The 19,796-nt window shown below is 43.5% G+C and overlaps 1 protein-coding gene across 1 annotated transcript in view; it reads left to right on the top strand.

Annotated features, from left to right (window-relative positions):
* Window positions 1-19,796, top strand: part of HPS1 (HPS1, biogenesis of lysosomal organelles complex 3 subunit 1) — a 38,738-nt gene that overhangs the window by 11,974 nt on the left and 6,968 nt on the right. Inside the window, exons 9-16 of the mRNA XM_018562338.1 lie at window positions 4,430-4,488; window positions 4,582-4,749; window positions 5,250-5,429; window positions 7,005-7,072; window positions 7,969-8,100; window positions 10,778-10,843; window positions 14,639-14,783; window positions 18,533-18,646. Of these exons, the coding sequence (XP_018417840.1) occupies window positions 4,430-4,488; window positions 4,582-4,749; window positions 5,250-5,429; window positions 7,005-7,072; window positions 7,969-8,100; window positions 10,778-10,843; window positions 14,639-14,783; window positions 18,533-18,646 (932 nt within the window). The remainder of the gene's footprint in view (window positions 1-4,429; window positions 4,489-4,581; window positions 4,750-5,249; window positions 5,430-7,004; window positions 7,073-7,968; window positions 8,101-10,777; window positions 10,844-14,638; window positions 14,784-18,532; window positions 18,647-19,796) is intronic.

Here is a 19,796-nt window from a genome sequence, read left to right as displayed (position 1 = left end):
GAGAAGCTGAATTTGCAACATACAAATATGCAAAAACATCACATGAATGTTAATAAATTAGGTGACAAACATCATGGAAGTGATTTCTTAAATATGAGGAAAAAAATGAATTGTTGCCTGGAATGACCAACCACCATTCTTGTTTACGGTTTCTGTAAAATGAAGTGTGAGATTTTACTTCTGGGCGCTTTTTAAAGACTCTTCTCCAACATGTGGGGACCATTTAGAAGAGAAGAAGTTTTTCCATACATCAAAGCAGTGCTTGGGTAACACTGCTTGGTCAGATGACCCACTCCAGATGGTATTGATTGCAAGCAAACAGGTCATCGGTCCAAGTTACTTCACTGTGTTGGCTACAGCCTTGACAAAGGGTATGCAAGACCTCACTGATGTTATATGCATGGTCTCACGTGTGCATGAGAACTTAATTGCCAGTGTTTATTTAACATATATCACTCAGCTGTAGATCCTGAAATCATCTCTGAATTGGTGCTGACACTGTCCTTGCTTCTGGAGGGTGGCTACTTTTGTTCCCCATGGTCCCTGCATGTGTTGTAAAGTGGTCACCGCTCCAAGCTCACTCCTTTGGACTACAATCTCCCGTTTTGTTTAATATATTTACTTTACAACACACACAGGGAACATGGGGAACAAAAGTAGCCACCCTCCAGAAGGAAGGACAGAGTCCGCACCAATTCAGAGATGATTTGAGGATCTGCAACTGAGTGATACACAAATAAGATTTACACACAAATTAAAATTTTTATTAATAGGGTACTTGAGTACATTTTTAAGATTTAAAGTGACCCTAAACTCAGGCGTTAAATCTTAAAAATGCATTAAGTACTGTGACGGACTGAACCGTCACTGGGGCTGCTGGAGGAGCCTGAGGGCTAGCCTCCTTCCTAGAGACTATGGACCAATCCCAATTTGTTTATAAAAGTGTGTGTGTGCATCCAATAAACGAGATTCCTGTTCGAGCTTGCATACAGCCTGCCTAGTGTTTGTTCTGAGCTATTACCACTGGATACGAACAGCACATAGCTGAAGTTCGAATCCCAAATTATCGGATGTCCGAAAATACCAGACGCTGCGGTCTGAAATCTAAGGAGTGCCGGGAGAGTGGAACCGAGCGAGCAAGGGGCTCGTTACATTGGTGGCAAGCGGTGGGATCTGCTCTCCAGTTACTGGGACACTCCAAACCACCACAGGGAATGACCAGCTATGCAGCCTGCAGGAGAGACACGCTGAAAGACCTACTTGAGAGCCGAGGAGGGACCGCTGGGACAAAGAACAAGGCCACACTGATCAGTGAGCTAGCCCAGATGGATCAGAGGGATGCAACGGGTTCGACAGCGGTTGGCATTATATGGTGCCAACCCATCAGAGACCGCCATACAGAATGCCATTAGAGACCTCCAGCAGCAGGATGAGCGACGAGAGAGAACTAGAGCGGCAATATGAGTAGAGAATGGCACAACTACGGCAATCAGAGACAACACCTAGGGATACAGTGCCTTTCCGTAAGTCAGTTGGAGACTTGTTTCAGCAACGGGTTCGACAGCGGTTGACATTATATGGTGCCAACCCATCAGAGACCGCCATACAGAATGCCATTAGAGACATCCAGCAGCAGGATGAGCGACAAGCGAGAGAGCTAGAGAGGCAACATGAGTGAAAAATGGCGCAACTACGGCAATCAGCGACAACACCTAGAGATACAGCCCCTTTCCGTAAGTTGCCCTTTTGGGCCTTCAAACTATTTAAGATGGAGATCCAGGTAGAGGAGGCAAATGGCCTCTCTCCCCAGCGGCAGAGGGAGTCCAAGGGAGAGGAGGCAGATGGCCTCTCTCCCCAGCGGCAGATGGGAGTTCCAGTTAGAGGAGGTAGCCGGCCTCTCTCCCCAGCGGCAGAGGGAGTTCCAGGGAGAGGAGGCAGACGGCCTCTCTCCCGAGTAGCAGAGGGAGTTCCAGGGAGAGGAGGTAGCCGACCTCTCTCCCCAGCGGCAGGGGGAGTTCCAGGGAGAGGAGGGAGCCGGCCTCTCTCCCCAGCGGCAGAGGGAGTTCCAGGGAGAGGAGGTAGCCGACCTCTCTCCCCAGCGGCAGGGGGAGTTCCAGGGAGAGGAGGGAGCCGGCCTCTCTCCCCAGCGGCAGAGGGAGTTCCAGGGAGAGGAGGTAGCCGACCTCTCTCCCCAGCGGCAGGGGGAGTTCCAGGGAGAGGAGGGAGCCGGCCTCTCTCCCCAGCGGCAGAGGGAGTTCCAGGGAGAGGAGGTAGCCGACCTCTCTCCCCAGCGGCAGGGGGAGTTCCAGGGAGAGGAGGGAGCCGGCCTCTCTCCCCAGCGGCAGAGGGAGTTCCAGGGAGAGGAGGTAGCCGACCTCTCTCCCCAGCGGCAGGGGGAGTTCCAGGGAGAGGAGGGAGCCGGCCTCTCTCCCCAGCGGCAGAGGGAGTTCCAGGGAGAGGAGGTAGCCGACCTCTCTCCCCAGCGGCAGGGGGAGTTCCAGGGAGAGGAGGGAGCCGGCCTCTCTCCCCAGCGGCAGAGGGAGTTCCAGGGAGAGGAGGCAGCCAAACTTTCTCCCCAGCAGCAGGTGGAGCCTCTGAAAAAAGGTGCAGCAGATACTTGTTCCCAGTGGCAGTCTTTGTCCCTGTAACGAGATCGCATTCTCGGGTCCTCCCTGGGCTGCAGCGGCGTCATAGACAGCTGCGCCGTCACACGGTGCGCTCCACGATGGTACACGGCGGCCGTGTGACGCGCATGAGAGCCCCGCCTCCATAAATTCCGGCTCCATAAATAGTGAGCGGCCGCTACACAAGGCGTTCCACTATTGCCGTGAACGCCTGTGTTCGGTCCGCTCACTCGGGACAGCAGTAGGCTCATCAGGGTCACAGGGAATCTACCTCCAGTCCCATCTTCCAGGGAATCTACCTGAGTGCTGTGCAAGTCTATTGGGAGACCGCAAGTATCCTTGTGTCAGGCAGTTCAATGCTGTATCTCTTGCTATTGGACGTACCTGGTGCTATCCATGAGTTACTTCCATATCACTTGCTGTATGTTATGTTATTGGAAGTGCACAGTGCAATACATGTTACTGGAGTTATTGCTATTCACTCTTGCTCTGCTATTGGTGGTACATGGTGCTAGATGTATGCAGGAGCTGTTGCTATACACTTGCTGTATGCTGGGCAATTGGGAGTGCATGGTGCTATAAGGAGTACTGGAGCTTCACTGTTGTTCACACCATTGAATGTGGCCATAGAGTTTCGTTGGAGGATTGTGTTCCTGCTCTTATGTACCACCAGTTTCTATACGAACCCACACCCTCATCATGTTGCGCACTCACTACTAGGGTGGATTATGATGTAATAACCATTCTAAGTAGCACCTTATAAATAAGTCGGCAGATGATTTCGTGGATCCAAACTCTCCCTTGAGACTGAGAGTGAAACCTGGAACCCAAACTGATATGCCGCAACAGGACTCGATAGATTATGTACTAGAACTGCATATGTGTCAATCTCCACAGTTGTGATCCTCAAATAATCCGTCAGGTGCTTTACAGTCCCAGGGAGGGGAGGCAGCCATTCTAACTCCCCAGCCCAGCGGCAGGCCATGGTGCATGGAGATGTAGTGGCCCTCAACACCCCCCAGTGGCAGTTTGTTTTCAGGAAATCAGATGCTGGACATGTAAATTTGTCTTGTCCGACTAACACAGGTCCAGACCAGTTGGGGGTCTGGTATCTGGTTAGTCTACTGTCGGGAGGGGAGAAATGTGACGGACTGAACCGTCACTGGGGCTGCTGGAGGAGCCTGAGGGCTAGCCTCCTTCCTAGAGACTATGGACCAATCCCTATTTGCCCTGTTTCGAGTCCTCATTTGCATGGCCAAAAGGACCTAGGTGAGGACTGGAGGATACTTTACAGTTGACCAATAGGAAGGTGGTCGGTTGGGCCACCTTCAAACTGTTGTTTATAAAAGTGTGTGTGTGCATCCAATAAACGAGAGTCCTGTTTGAGCTTACATACAGCCTGCCTGGTGTTTGTTCTGAGCTATTACCACTGGATACGAACAGCACATAGCTGAAGTTCGAATCCCACATTATCGGATGTCCGAAATATCAGATGCTGCGGTCTGAAATCTAAGGAGTGCCGGGAGAGTGGAACCGAGTGAGCAAGGGGCTCGTTATCTTAAAAATGCATTAAGTACCTCACCTAATAACAAAAAAAAATGCATCTTATTTGTGCATCACTCAGCTGTAGATCATCAAATCATCTCTGAATTTGTGCTGACACTGTAGTCCATCATGAGAGCGAGCTCTCATGAGGAATTTAATAATAAATACAGTCATCGACTACATTAGTTGAGAGCTCTCTGAGAAATGAAACTTCTTTTCTACTGAATATGACTAATTTGATATTGCATTTACAATTTAAGGTGGTAGCTGGAGGGATGATGTGTCGTCCACCTCTAGCCTGGAAGAATCTGAAATCCAGGTAGTTTATTTTAGAATGCTTAATTGTATCTAGTGTCTATATAAAAGATTAGCAAAGTGCTAATCGATTTGTTTTGTGTCTTATGTCCCTCAGATTGCAGAAGACAGTTTGAATATTCTGCCTGGTCCTTTGCCTGAATCTACCAACACGAGGAGGGTATTTCTGGATGCCAACCTGAGGGAGGGGTATTGTCCCATGATGCCTCATTCCATGTACTGTCTGCCACTGTGGCAAGGGATGTCCCTGGTTCTCTTGACAAAGGTAAATGGGTGCACAGTATATAACAAGCAGGTGCAATATAGTAAAGGGGAAGATTGTGTTTTACAAGCTGACACACATTTATGCAGCAGTCGCTTCAGCTTTTGTTTCCCTATTATGGATAGTCTTGTAGGGGTAGTTCCCTGGACACGAGTTTAAAAACTAGGGAACACTCAGCTAGAAGAGGGGTTTCCAAATTTGTCCTTCTTATATCCAGGAGTGCCCAACAGAGTCCCCCGGCAGTCCTAGCAACCAACCACAGTGGAGGGAGGGGTAAGAAATATGCACTGGGCACTGGTGCAGCTTGTCACTAATTTCCATGTATTGTGCTGTCTGCATATCTGATATGATTCTGCCGATCTTCAGCCTCAGTAGAATGCCTGGCAGGTATGTTCACCTGGATGGATGAGTATTGCTATCCTCTGCACTTGTGCAGTTCATCTATTTTTTATTTTCAAAATGGCTAAAATCACTGTAACAGTCATATCTTTATGCACCTGCAGTTCTCTGGAAGTCAGCTGGGGCTCTCCTTGTACCAGCTCTTGGATGGATTCAATATAATGGAGAAGAAGCTCTTGGAGGGCCAGGACATTCAGCACATTATACGGTCACATCCCTTCATTGCAGACCTGAGGCAAAGAACAGACAGATTTGTTAAAAGCCTTGGCGTTCGTGAAAACCCAGTAAGACATCCCATTGTTTTTTATCTTTATTTACGCAATGTTTTCCCATAGGGGTGAGATGACTGATTAAATAAGCAGACCTGAGGCTGCCACAGAAGTATTTTACACATTAGCTTAAAGTTATGTGCTAGCACAGCAGTGTAGGCTCCTGGGGCCTCATGTGGCCCTATGACACCTTAGGACCTCTGCACAAAATAGTCTTCCTTACGTAGGTGCTTACTCAAGCTGTGAGAATCATTCTTTGGACTGGATTACAGTATTTCATTCTTTGGACTGGATTACAGTATTTCAATGTTTTGTTTTTTTGTGCTGTTCATCCCTTTTGTGTTTTTATAATGAATCTAATTGAAGGAAATATCAAATGTGGCACAAGTAATTTTTAAGGGGGCAATACAGAGCAAAAAATGTAGAAGTGTTGATTTATAAAGGAACTTAAATAGCATTAATCTTTACCAGGCCTATGTATTTTTTTTTTCAAATCTCAGGTCTCCTAAAGCATGTCCCCAATCTCCAGCAACTCCTATAGCATGTTTGGTCAAACTAGATCTCTGACCATCTGGTGCAATATGTCTGCAATCTCTGATCCTGTAGTATTTCTGCAGTCTGTTACCATCACCTGTTGCATGTCTGTAATCCTTGGCCATCTGCTGTAGTATGTCTGCAGTCTCTGACCATCTCACGCAGGTCTCTGACCATCTCGCACAGTATGTCTGTAGTCTCTGACCATATGGTGCAATATGTATGCAATCTCTGATCTGATGCAGTATTTCTGCAGTCTCTTACCATCACCTGTTGCATGTCTGTAGTCTCTGGCCATCTTCTGTTGCATGTCTGCCATCTGTGACAGCTTTCTGTAGCATTACCTTCACTGAATATTATGTGCGTTCCTCTAGTGATGTCAGGGGCCATGTTTAAGGCCCTCTATATTAAATAAGTTGTATCATCATTGTCGATTTGTCTGATTTATTAGGGTAAATCATGGTAACATTCTTAGCTTTTTGCTGACTAGGATTTAATGGTGACTTTAAAGAAAACCAATGGTGTTGGGTGGAGAGAAGATGAGCAAAGAAGTATTGGTATTATGGAACCCCCATCGCATTAAGAAGTAGAATCTACCAGCACATGCTCTCATAGTAGAGAGAGTTCACCATACAAGAGCTGGTAACTACAATGCTCTACTCTTTGATACTGTTATGCGCACTCAGGAGGTGGCGGACCATATGAGTAGTTGATATGGAAGCAACAGCTAGACTTCAGTTGACCATTAATTTTCTGATATTGAAAGCCAGTGTCAGGCTGAGACAAAGTAAATCAAGTTTATAAAAGGGGGTCAAAAATTAAAAAAGTTATTATAATTCAAGAATTGTTCCTCTGCTTCTTGCATAAGCTCAGTCATGACTGGTTCTCTTTTTACATTGCCATCTTCTTTTTTTTTTTTCCTCTAATATTTTCTTTAAAACTATTGTCTGGAGCATTCCATTAAAACGTACTATAAAAGAGAAAAAAAACAATTTCACCTCTATTGAAATGCACTGCGTTCCAAGCTGTGTCTGTATAAAGTATCTCTTTATTTAGTTGCAGCATACCTGGCTTGAATTCAAGAATAAAGCTTTCTCCAGAAATGAGACAGGAACGCCAGCAGAGTAAGTATGAATAAATACACCCATCTTTGCATAACATTATTCTGTGTGAAACACTTTGAGGCCTGAACATAAGAGAGTGCTATTGTTCCATTATACGGTAGTCGGGTTCTTTACAAATGATCTGTGCTTATTCACAACATTTCTCAGCTAAAATAGCTTCTGTTCTGTCTGACTTTGTGATCTGTATTCGCCTCAGAGTGTCTGTTTATCAGCCATTTGTTTTCTTTCTTGTGTTACCTTCCCTTCACCATGCTGAATCATTTTCTAAATTGTGTAGAATCTTAACAGACTGGCTCAATCTATGATGCCCACTTCTAAGTTTGGGAAGGTCTCCATAAACCTTATAACCACTTGGATTACAGTGAGGGGCTAAAAGGAGCCAAACAAGCCTGTACGAGATATTGGGAAGTTCTGTATTGCTTCTTAAAGTGACACTAAACTCAGGAGTTAAATCTTAAAAATACATTCAAGTACCTTTTAAAGGAGAACTATGAGGTGAGTGAAAATCACCTGTACTCATAGTTCGAGCCGATGTGTGACAATGAAACTGTCACACGTTGTCTCAGTAGATCAGGAAATGAGCGAACACATATCATCTCCCTGCAGAGACCGGTGACTGTCACTCACCGCTGCCCGCAGGGTTTCCAAGAATTTTTCAGGTAAGTACAAATTTCTGCCTTAATGCAGGTATTGTTGGTTTAAGAATCCGAATCTGACCAATATAAAACTAACCAAATGACATAACAAATAGGGCAGAACCACATTAGGCAAATAGGTGTTTGCATTTCTAGTTGACCATAAATCAGCCATTTTGTGTAGTTATATTACAAATGCTCAGATAAAGTGAACATTGCTTGACATTGCTCTGGGTAATTCCTACTCCGTCTTCCTTACAGGCTTGCTCAAGCATGTAAAAATGTGAAGCGTCAGCTGTGTTCTGTGTACCGCCAGCTATTCCTGAGTTCTCCAATAAGTGGCACGCATGCCTTGTCTCTAAATATACAAACACGAGTCAGGAAACATGTTCAGTAAGTACTGTAGTCATGTATATGAGTTCTCAATTACTGGTATTGTCATACAGATTGCAGTCCTTATTTTATAACACCACTGAGGTGGCGTACTTCAGCCTCCGGGACGACACAATGTAGCCGCATGTCGGCAGGTGGTCAGGGTCCTCTCCTGGGCGGAGAGTCTGGTTCTGGCCCTCTTGGCAGTCTACATTCCGGGGGTGGACGATTGGCTGACCGACTACCTCAGTTGCGGTCGGTGGTCCCGGGAGGTTGGTCCCTACACCCGGTGATTTTTTTTATATTTTTTTTTCTTTCATCAGCTTTGTCTTCGCTGGGGGATGCCAGACACCTGGCGTCTCAACTCCGCCGGCAGGTGGAGATGTTCGTTGCCCAGGCTCTAGATATCTGGCCGGCAGCGTTGGGGACCCTGATGGCTCCCTGGGAGTCTTACGGTCTGCTTTCTGTCTTCCTCCACTATGCCTGTTGCCTCATCTTCACCGACGGATCGAGGGTGTCGCCGTCATCCTCGTGGGCCCAGTTTGGCCTTGGTGAGTGTGGTATGTGGCCGTGGTTCGGCTGGTGGATTACTAACTGGAGACTTGTCAGCAGGTGGGGGGTGTGGCCACCGGCAGGGGCCGCCCCTAGGCTGTAATTGGTCTTTAGTTTTGTGCCTAGCGTCCTTCTCCTGCAGGTGGCGATATTACCCTACCATACAGGATCTACGATCTGTTGCCCTGTGTCCTTCAATGAACGGAGAGAAAAGGATTTTACGGTGAGTACAAAAATCCTATTTTCACTTGCAGTTGTGTCAAAGTGACTTGATCAATGCCCGAATCTTATAATGTGGTGTCTGTGATTTTTAGAATGGCCTCAATTTATTATTCATAAGTTTGACCCAAACAGGGGACTAGTTGCCTTTTTTGGATTTTTAAAATGTCTTCTATAACTCTATAGTCTGCACCTACTCCCTATTTCATCCAAAGATGTCAAAGTATCAAATCTTTTGTGTCATATCTCAATCTTCAAACCATTCTCATTGGGTCTTGCCAATAATTTGATTGAAGAGCGAGTACTCGAAGGGAGAGTATTTGGGCAGTATAATGTGTTGTGACGAGTTTCACAGACGCAGTCTGCTTCTCCAGGCAAGATAGTGCATTATCTAAATTCTATGAGAGCACAACATATATCAATTAGCCCTATAACATAGCAACACGCATTCATGTATTAAACATTATTGAACAATGCCCTTGTGGTTTTTTTATAGTGGCACAGACATGTAATAAAATGTTTACAGCAGAAGGTCCCAAATTTTAGAGAGCATTCTTCTATTAGCACATTGTTTTCAGTGTCTGATTAAGCAGTAAAACAAATTAGTGCTTCATCCATCTGCAGTGCCAACATTAAGTTAGGTGGTTGTGATCTCCGAAATATCAGCTGAAGCTCAAAAGCATAGCTGCAGCCATTTCAAGCTTTAAACTGGCATAATCCCAGAAATGTTTGCTATGTTTGCATGTTTCCACACAATAGTTTTGGGACATCAATCATACGCCTCCCAAAGCACCAAAAAAATGCCCACATAATAAAAATATTCTGCTGTTTTTGGATTTGTAGTACTACGTTCTTTGAACAGTCCCACTTGGTGCCCTGTTACGGAACTGTAATACAATGGGATTGTTTCAACGGCAAATGTTAGGTACACAGCCAGACTACCAGGAAAATAATTTACCTTGTCAAGTAAAGATCACCGAATCATCAGATCTGCTGATGGGTTTTTTAATGTGAAAATAGTAAAACTGTGGAATTCCCTTCTACAGGCAGTGTGGAATTCCCTTTTACAGGCAGTGGTATCAGAAGTGTGTGTGTGTGTATATATATATATATATTGAACTGGATGGACTCTTGTCTTTATTTAACCTCACCTACTGTGTTACTATGTTATTTCATGTACAGATTCCAGCTTTAACTGCTGTTGATCACTAAAAGCTAGCAAGCAATATACAAACTCCATGTTTTTTTAGGCATTGTATAGATCACACCCTAGACTTAAGGCAAACCTGTAGTGAGAAAATATGTATCTAGCTGTTGCTGACCTCTCCTTTGCAAAATGCTCACTGCCTGACGGTCATACTGATTCTATGGCTTCAGAACTTTTAAGCCCACCACTGACGTGGAACATGTATTGGGAGTCCTGCCTTCTCTTTGACTGTAGTTGCTGCATGCTTGTTCTCTGCCAGTAACTTCAAAAAAAGAGTTTGCAGTCAATGGATCAACAATTTCTGAAGGAGATCATATCTCAACCTACATATTTCTGTCAGCACAGGTCTCCTTAAGAACCGTACTTTTTTTAGATTTTTAAAGGTTAGCTTTACCCTTGGAAATTGTACAATAATCTGCCTATAATGTTCTGGTCTCTTTCCTTTGAAGACCGTTCCCAACTTGTAGTGTTGGACACGTTCGGTACTAATCCACATGAACTTCACATTCTGGATTACATATATGTAGCGACATATTGGAGCTCTGTGTCCCACTAAAGAAGTTTTGTGTTTGGATGATATGTTCCACGAATGAGAATGTGTTAATAAATTGGAACAGGACACTCCTGTGTGATGATAACGTGAAAAGCCACCTCTACGCTGGTAGCATGTTATAGTAAACAGGAAGGAAGTTTAAAGATCTTTTCTTTTTTTTTTTCCAGGGAGAAGTTAATGGACTGGAAGGAGTTTTTGCTGGTGAAAAGTAAAAGAAATATAACAATGGTGACATATCCTTTTACCACTGAGAAAACCTGCAGGTTTTTTTTCCTTCATTACCCATTTAAATTTAAAGCATCTGTCAGGGCAAAATAGAAAGAAAATCAGTACATCTCTGCAATACTTGCACATTTCACTATGTTTTGTGCCCCTAAAGACCCTGCAAGTAGAGAACAATTTCTGTTGCTCTTCCAGACATGAACTTGTCCTGTTGTGGAATGACCACACACATATTTTTTTTGTAAATTGACTGGTGTCAGTCTTGCTCAGTTGTCTTCTACTAAACTACTCAAACCCATCCCACTTTCCTATCTTTACATGACAGGACAGGTTTGAATTTCTGACATGATCAAGAGGTATTTTTTTCCCCCCGAAGTTCATTGTTCTGGTTTTCGTGCATCTTAAAGGACCTGTCTAATTACAAAGACCCCTTCTTTAGACACCTCTGTGTAGTACACTAGAAGATGCTCCTTCTCTTCCCATCATAGGCAATGACCATTGCTGTAGTCCATCCTTGCTGATTAACAGTGCTCATATTATTGCAGCTAGCCCTCATTCAGATCTCTGCGATGTGGGAGCATGTCCATGCCGCATAAGAACCCGCATTGCATAATAGCGCATTTTGTAATGTTGACTGCGGTGTAATTATTTCTTAATGACACGCCAACGCTCCCAGCCATCTATGTGCGTTGCATCACTCCACATTTCACAGGTACCCTTTTAGCAAGCGGTGTTCAGTTTAGCTGTGGTAGGTAGCCCATTGAAATGAATGGGCTGCCTACTGCAATGCACCACAAGAACACCATTCACCATATCTGCAATGTTGCACACGGTATGAACAGAGGCAAGAAGTTGGATATGACCATCACAATTTCTATTTCTAAATCTGATTATCCTAGTCTTGTTTGGTGGCCAATACAACAGCAATATAGATCACGGGTTTGTAGCACTTTAAAGTAAAAATTACAATTGAAAGCTTAATATGCTGTTATTGCATGTTGTTGGTTCATGCTGCTTCTTGAATAAGGTTCTCTCCTAGTCTAAAAAACCAATGCCGTCAAAGATAGCTACCAGCCTGTTGCTTTTTTAGAAGATAGGTATACCCAAGCAGAATAGGCATCACTTTTAAACCACTGTTCCTGTACTACTTGCACACCTTTTATAGTTTGTTTTTAGAAGAGTTCCACTTTAAACAAGAATGCTGATAAGCACTGTTTTCAACTCTACATTATCCAACTGCGATTTCCGGAAAGCAATAACCCCTTTCTGTAGGAAAAAAAAGCATTTACAGCTTATATAAACCAAATGGCATTGTACACCGAGGCACTGAATTAAGGACCACATCCAGAGCCTTTTGGCTTCAGCCTCATGTTATCTCTGGGTCAAGCAGACTGTACAGCATGGTGAGCCAGATAAGGGGAACCAATCGATAGGAACTGAACTGCAGCATCAAATATGATCAGACACCGAAGCCAACAGTCATTTTGGCACAATGCAAAGTTGAACGAATATGAAAAGGTGAATACTTTGCCTGGCACTTGTGTGTACTGAACCATTTAGCTCAGTGTGCTTTTTATGCTTCAGGGACAGCTCAGGCAGTGTTAGGAATGAATGCCAAGGCCTCCAGAACAGTTGTAATGGAGAAAAAAAACTCTGCTGCCACTCTAACAGAATCTTTTCAACTTTTGGTTTATGTAACTACTGTTAGTCAGCATAGGTAGTGCAGAAGTTAAGCAAAGACAAAACTATTTTTCAGTTTGTTAGACAATGAATACTCTACCTCCTTTGTCACTGCAGCCTGGGATGTGGCTCCTGTTGCCCCTCATAGACTGTGCATGTTGTAAAAGTGCTGGAGTCCAAATACAATCCATAATTCCTTTTTGCTAAAGAAAGTAAAAAGTTCAGTTGTTAGGTAGAGGCGGGACAGACTTCCCTGAAAAGATGAGTTTTTAGGCATTACCTAATGGCAGTGGAAGGAGTACAAGATCGCTGGACAGGTTGGGGTAGGGAGAGATTCAGGAGAAGTCTTAACTAAGGCTTGTATAGCTGAAACACTGTTCTGAATTTTGACTTTTAATTAACAAAGGGGAATTAAGGCTTGTATTTGGACTCCAGGGCATTAACTTTTTAGACAATGAAGTCCTATCCTAAAAACCATAAAATATGTTAATGTTAGATTAGCACTTTCTTTAAGGAAATGGTTGCAAATGGCAAGACTGTCTATTTTTCAGGATATGTAAATTTAGGTGAGGACTGCATTTTCTAACACTAGATGGCTGTATTTCCATCCACTTTGCACATTGCAGTTATAACACATTAAATTGTGTGTTATTTATCTGAAGCAGATCTATAGTGATACTTAAATGTGCATAAATAAACCTTTAAAGCACAGCATTCACAACTGTGGTAATAATCTGGGTGAGAAAGAATTAAGTACTTGAAAGACTGACAAAAGAATATGATGTAAAGTCTGCCATATAATCTTTTCAGGGAACACTTAAGGGATCTTGACATGATAATGCTGGGGATGCATACAAACATCTTCACTGATGTTGTTCAGGCTGCCTACTCATGCAGCAGCAAGTCTTCGGTGATGGCTAAAAACAAAATAGTAAAAATGTATTTAGGCCCATTATGGTTTACCCATAGCCTGGCTGGAAAACTACTACTAGGAGCCATCAGCTGCCTATGATCTGGGATGCCCTGACCATTGTACGCACTCCCAGTATCCCCAGCACGAGTGCTCCCCCTCGTTCAAGATCTGCACATGCACGGTGCTCCCTCGGTTGCTGCAGCAGCTGAGCTGCAACAAGGGAGGGTGGGTGCACCTTGCATACACAGGTCTTGAAAGAAAGGGAGTGCTTGTGCTATTTATACAGAGAGTGCACTCAACAAACGGGGCATCTCAGATCACAGACAAGACAGCACTGATTGCTCCCACTAGACGTTTTTCATCCAGGCTGTGGGTAAATCTTGATGGGCCTACAAGTATTGCAATTAAACTTCAAATTGTAAAGCTACACAGTGTTTTACAAGTACAGTAGTACATTCAAGGGTGCCTCGAATTGAATGCATAGTTTAGCTTTGATTACGGCATGCATCTATTAAACTTACTGCAAATTGGAGGTGGCGCCTGGTCTGTGTTTTTGTTGCATGTTGTCGAAACGCCAGATACTTCCTGGTTGAGAAGGCAGCCCCTTGGTTCCTAGCATTGTCGGAATGGTTACCAGTCCTATTGGTTTGCGCCGGCCTGAACCTTATCAACATTTATTTCCATCCAGAGTTGTATTCATTTTTCACAAAGATCTTGTAGTGATGATGGGAGTGTTGGACCACTGCATAAAGTCTTCTCCAGCACATCCCAAAGGTTCTCCATGGGGTTAAGGTCTGGACTCTGTGGTGGCCAATATGTGTGGAAATGATATCTCATGCTCCCTGAACCACTCTTTCACAACTGATCCCAAGGAATCCTGGCATTGTCATCTTAGAATATGGCCATGCCATCAGGGAAGAAAAAAAAAATCCATTGATGGGAAAACCTGGTCATTCATTATGTTCACATAGGCAGCTGACCTCATTTTCTGGGGACAGACCATTGCTGAACCTAGACCTATTATCCAATGGAAGGCTCTGACCTATTTGCTTAGCTAAATTCAGGCGGTGCCTTTTTTTTCGGTGTGTGTATATATATATAAACATTTTTTCTAAACTAAAAAAAATAACTTGTTTTGTTTAACCAAGTAAAAAAGGGAGCATTACCCTAAGAATTTGAGAATGCAATGTTTTCCTTAACCTCTGTGTTCCACTTACTTAGAAGACTTCCCTGGCCTGGTGCATTTCATTTACGTGGATCGCACCGTAGGACAAATGCTGGCCCCGTGCATAAACATAGAAGATAACTCCACCAGTGAGCTCGGGAACAGCTTATTGGCGAATTTCATAAAAAACAAGGTATTTTCTGAGAAAGCATTCACCGTGTCTAATGTGCTTACTGGGCAACATTTAATAGATGAGTCTGCACATCTTCAAAGAAAACACTTTGACAAAGAGTAACTGAGCGCTTTGCAATAGTCTAAGAGCAGGGAAATTCGCCCGAGGTTAGAGGAATTTGTAATGTAAAGATGTGGAAAGAAAGACAAATCCAGCGTTTTTATACTGACAGAATTGTACCATTGAACTGTGTGAAGGCAACCAAATGACCTCCTCTATTGAGCAGTGCTTACTATTAAGGATGCTGTTGTAACGGCTGTCTAAACATATGCGTGGATAAAAGCTTACATATGTTAACAAGTTTTTTTTTTTCAGGTTGTCTTTGCTTATTACAATTTATTGGTTAGTGTGGAAAAAATAATTTTGGGTTTCCTTTTGACTTGCATAGCCAAGTTGCATGCTTGACCATGTCTGCCTCCTTCTGGGTCAGTAAAAAAACAAACATTGCAAATCTTTTTTCATACATTTAGGCCAAAATGTATTCTGCTACATTTCTTAAGTAAAAAAAATTAGATACCAAACATGCCAAGCCTTGAAATTGCGTGCACCCGTGAAATCACAAAAAAAACTACCATACCCAAAAACACGTACGTCGGCGTGAGAGCAATAATTTTAGGGCCATCAATCACTGTTTACACTAATCTGACCAGCGGTAAAAGCTTTTAAAGCGTCACCTATGGCCAGTTTTGGGTATGGTAGTTTTTTGCGATGCACACAATTTTAAGGCTTGACATGTTTGGTGTCTATTTACCCACGTGACCCGGTCTTTTATATTTTACAAAAAAATGGGTACTAATAAATGTGTGATTAACATAGGGAAAACAGTTTCATTTTTATTTTTCCAAACTTTTTTCTTTATATAGTAAAAAATAAAAACCCCAGTGGTGATTAAATACCACCAAAATAAAGCTCTATCTGTCCAAGAAAAATGGTCAAATTCATTTCAGTACAGCGTTGCATGGCTGAATAAATACCGCAGCGCTAAATGCTGAAAAATGGCCGGGGCAGGAAGGGGGTTTAACACCCCGGTCAGCAAGTGGTTAATGTCACTTTAAATCTGCATAGAGTTTATCTTTAAGAGCCTAATGTCAAAGGGCTTTTCTTTGCATCAGAACTGCTTCTCTCCCTACACAAGTCAATGGGAACAGACAAAGCAAGTTGATGCATTTTGGAGGTCAAATGCAAGTGAGGAGGTGGTCAACTGCAGCCAAATGCATCTATCATTGCACTTTGAATGGTAGATGTGTCCAAAAATGTCAAATGCGAGCAGAATACACCTGAAAGGCAAGCTACATCTGTTGACGGGCTTTGAACTTCCGTCCATGGGCTAAGTTTTAATTCAGACACTATAGGGAGGTGTAGGCAGGTCAGTCAGTAAAATATGTAATTGCTTGATGTGGAATTGATTCTGAGGAAGTAAGGCCAGGATTGGATAATACCCCTTGATGCATAGGTCTGAAGCTGTTGGAGAAAGCTAGCTGATGTGGTCCTCTCTTAGAAAAACATTGGTAGGTCCACCCTTCTTGTGCCGCCTCCTCCTCAACTGGTGAAGAATTTCCACCTTTAGTTATTTTTGTATCTGGAAACCTCTTTTAAATTTACAGAGAATGACTAAGAGGTTTCTTGCTATGAATACGTTCAGCCCTGTCTTGTACCATGTCTTACTTTTTGCTTTCTCTTTTGATTCATGTTACATGTGTAGAAATCACATGAATTGGGTATTTATGTGTGTCAGTGATTGTAAACAGATATGTTAAACATATTGATTAGCTCCATGTTATCTGCAGTAGAGTGCAATCATTTAAAACCTTGGTTCTCAACTGGTGGGTCGTGACCTCTTGTTCAATGGGTCACCACATGCCTCACACTTTTCTAGGCGAGAACCTCCTCAGCCTCCCCCTAGAGTAGCACTGTCAGTTCTTGCACCAAGCAGCCTTTCAAAATATGCTGCACAATGCTGTGTGTCCGCTTGAGGTGGGGTGGGCTAGGGCTATGGCAGTGAGGGAGCTCCATGCATATGTGGATCGCTTACAGCTCCCTCACGTGTCCTGTAGATGTGCCTGGACCGGAGTGATGTCACATTCTGGCTCCCGGCACCTCCTACAGTGTGTGCAAGGGAGCTGTACAAGTGAATGAACATATGGATGGAGCTCCACCACAACACAGGCTGAGGATCCACTTCACTTCTCATACGGTAGGGAGACTGGGTGGATAAAGAAAAAAAGAGATTGTGTCTGTGGTTCTGTGTGTCTGTCAGTGTTTTTGAGGGCCCATTCACATTAGTACAGTGCATTAATCGCACAGTCCCATGTGATTAGTGCACTTTACCACGCGATTGCACCTACCACACATTCTAAATTAGGTGCAGTGAATTGATATTGATTTAAATGACACCCCAAACGCATCTCCCACACACAGTTCTATCGCCCGCATCGGAATGAGCAGTGCCGCAATGCCATGTGTTCCATTGCAGTGCAACTTGGGTCACGAATTAATGACCAAGGACAAATGCTGGTCCTGATGTTCAACAGGTTGAGAACCACTGCTTTAAACCATGTTTTCTAGTTATATCAAAAGTTAATCTCTTGGATCATAAACTTGCTGGAATAGCTTCTGGTAGGCCTCAGTAGACTTGTGGCCTACCGACAGCTATTCCAGCAATTAACGCAATTAAAGTAGTATTAAACCCCCCAACTTTTTTTCAGTAATAAATCCAGACCAAACAAATGATACATTGCCCAGCAAAGTGTTTTAAAAATGTAACCCTTGCAGTGGGGCCACCCCCACACTGCAAGGGTTAAGTGCTCATTTTGGTCTAGGGGCTGGAATAAAGAAGAAAGACTCACCTGATCCTCGGTCCTCCAGTGGTGAGTGCTCCGGATGTGGAATGTCCCCATGGCATCCTCTGATCCAGTGCAAGTCATTGGACTTGATTAGACATGATGACATCAGCGGTACTTAGACCATCGAAGCCAAGAGACTGCAGGGTCTGGGCTAGCGGCCTGGCTGGACCCAGAATCATGTGAGTATATCTTTTTTTTATTTTAGCCCCTAGACCAAAAATGAGCACCTGACAGTGCTGGGGTAGTCCCACTGCAAGGGTTAACTTTTTTTACATTTCCAGAGCTCTTTTTTAAAACTTTTTCACCCATGTAGTTAGTCATCATTTTTCTAAACAGCTGACTCTCTGAACTCCATTTCCCTGAACTTCCTGCTGATCATGAGGGACAGAGCAGTCTCCTGTAGCTGTCCATCTGCTGGCTTGAAGAAGAGGGAAGGGAAGAGCGAGAGGCGGAGAGGAGTGACTTGCCCTGCCCTGTTATACCTGTGTGTTTGTGGAGATGCACACAGTTTACTAGCACAGACAAGGGTGGCTCCATAGGGCCCTGAAAAAAAAAAAAACAATCTCAGGGCCAGTACTCGAGAGACCATCTGATTCAGGAAGCAGCCTCCATTGTAAGCGATTAATTCAGTGGGAACTATTATAAACAGTTTCCTTTATGACTTTGTGTTTACTGCTTACATTTCTATTTTCTGCTTTGATGTATTGCATACATGTACATCTTGTTCTCTGTAACATTATACAGGCTCAATTACAATGAACAGGCTCATATACAATGCTATTATACAGGCTCATTACAATGAACTCAGTTTTCTGTTCTTCATTTATATTACAGTGGCTACTAACTTGATTTGACTTCTTTCTATAGGTTTGGTCACTTATAGGTCTGTCTCGAAGATACCTTCAGAAAGGCTACACCACACTAACGTTTCGTGATGGGGATTATTACTGTTGTTACTTCCTGTGGTTTGAGAATGAAGCTGTGAGTGGTTTGCTTTCATGCATGACTGTAATATATTTATAAGTGGTCTTTTTCCTCTCTACCTGGAAGTATATAAAAAGGCTACATGAGTCACATATTTTTAGTTGCGGTCTTTTAGAAAAACATATCCTCTGACAACAAAGGAAGGAAGGAAGTGGATGAGATTGATGCTAATATAGACTTGGATATCTGTTTAAATTGGGCATACTCAATATATGTAAATGCAAATTGAATCTGGAAATGTACCAGATTTACAGTGACTACGTCCTATAAGATGTAGTCACTATTCAGCAGTTCAGTTGTCTGAATACAATAGCCGGCAGTGCAGGTTCCTTCATCTATGTTGTTTAGTGCAGCCTTTCTCAACCAAAGTGCTATGGCACTTTGGGGTGCCTTCTGGCTTTCTCAGGGGTCCCTCGAAATGTTCTCACAGCATCATGCCTAGCCATGGTGTAGGCAGGTTGGCTGTCAACACTTTGAACATGAATGACACCTATCCGGGGATTCATTCAGAAAAGGAGCTGTAGCTCCTGATTTGATGGTAGGGCTCCAATGTGTAAAGGTGGCCATACACTGGCCGAATTTTAGCCGTTTTTTAATGTACCGGACGAAATTCGCACATTGTGAGGGGCTGTCGGCTCCCTTTGAGCCGGTATTCCTCAATCAGCTGATCAGAGGAGCCAGCTGGAAAATCTTCGTACGATCAGAGCCGGCAGCCAATGAAGGACAGGACTCTGATGTGTAGGGGAATGAAACACTTTTTTTTTGTGTTTTATGTGGGGTCCATACTTAAAATCCATTACATTTTAGATAGGTGTGACTCGAGAGTTTGCTTACTTTTAAAGGATGCCATGACTGAAAAAAAAATAGGCTGAGAAAAGCTACTGTACTGTGAATGGGGGAATTGGTTGATTTTATAATCTGATTTAGCCCCCGGGCCGAGAGAACATCTAGTCATGTATGGCTATTTTTATTCGTGTCCAATGTGCCTGTGATGTCACTGCGGTAAGAACCTGTCACATTGTGGTGCAGTTACTAATCATTGGGCACCACAGTCACTGACAATGGTCCAACTTGAAGAACCAACCGCTTCTGCATTCCTCCAAAGAAATTATTTTTAAGGATGGGGGTATAAGCTATATTCAATAAC

Source organism: Nanorana parkeri, unplaced genomic scaffold, assembly GCF_000935625.1.
Source record: "Nanorana parkeri isolate BGI_ZX_2015 unplaced genomic scaffold, ASM93562v1 scaffold2, whole genome shotgun sequence".
In the NCBI taxonomy this organism is placed as follows: domain Eukaryota; kingdom Metazoa; phylum Chordata; class Amphibia; order Anura; family Dicroglossidae; genus Nanorana; species Nanorana parkeri.
The sequence above is the reverse complement of the archived record's forward strand: the minus strand, read 5'-3'. Positions and strand labels throughout refer to the sequence as shown.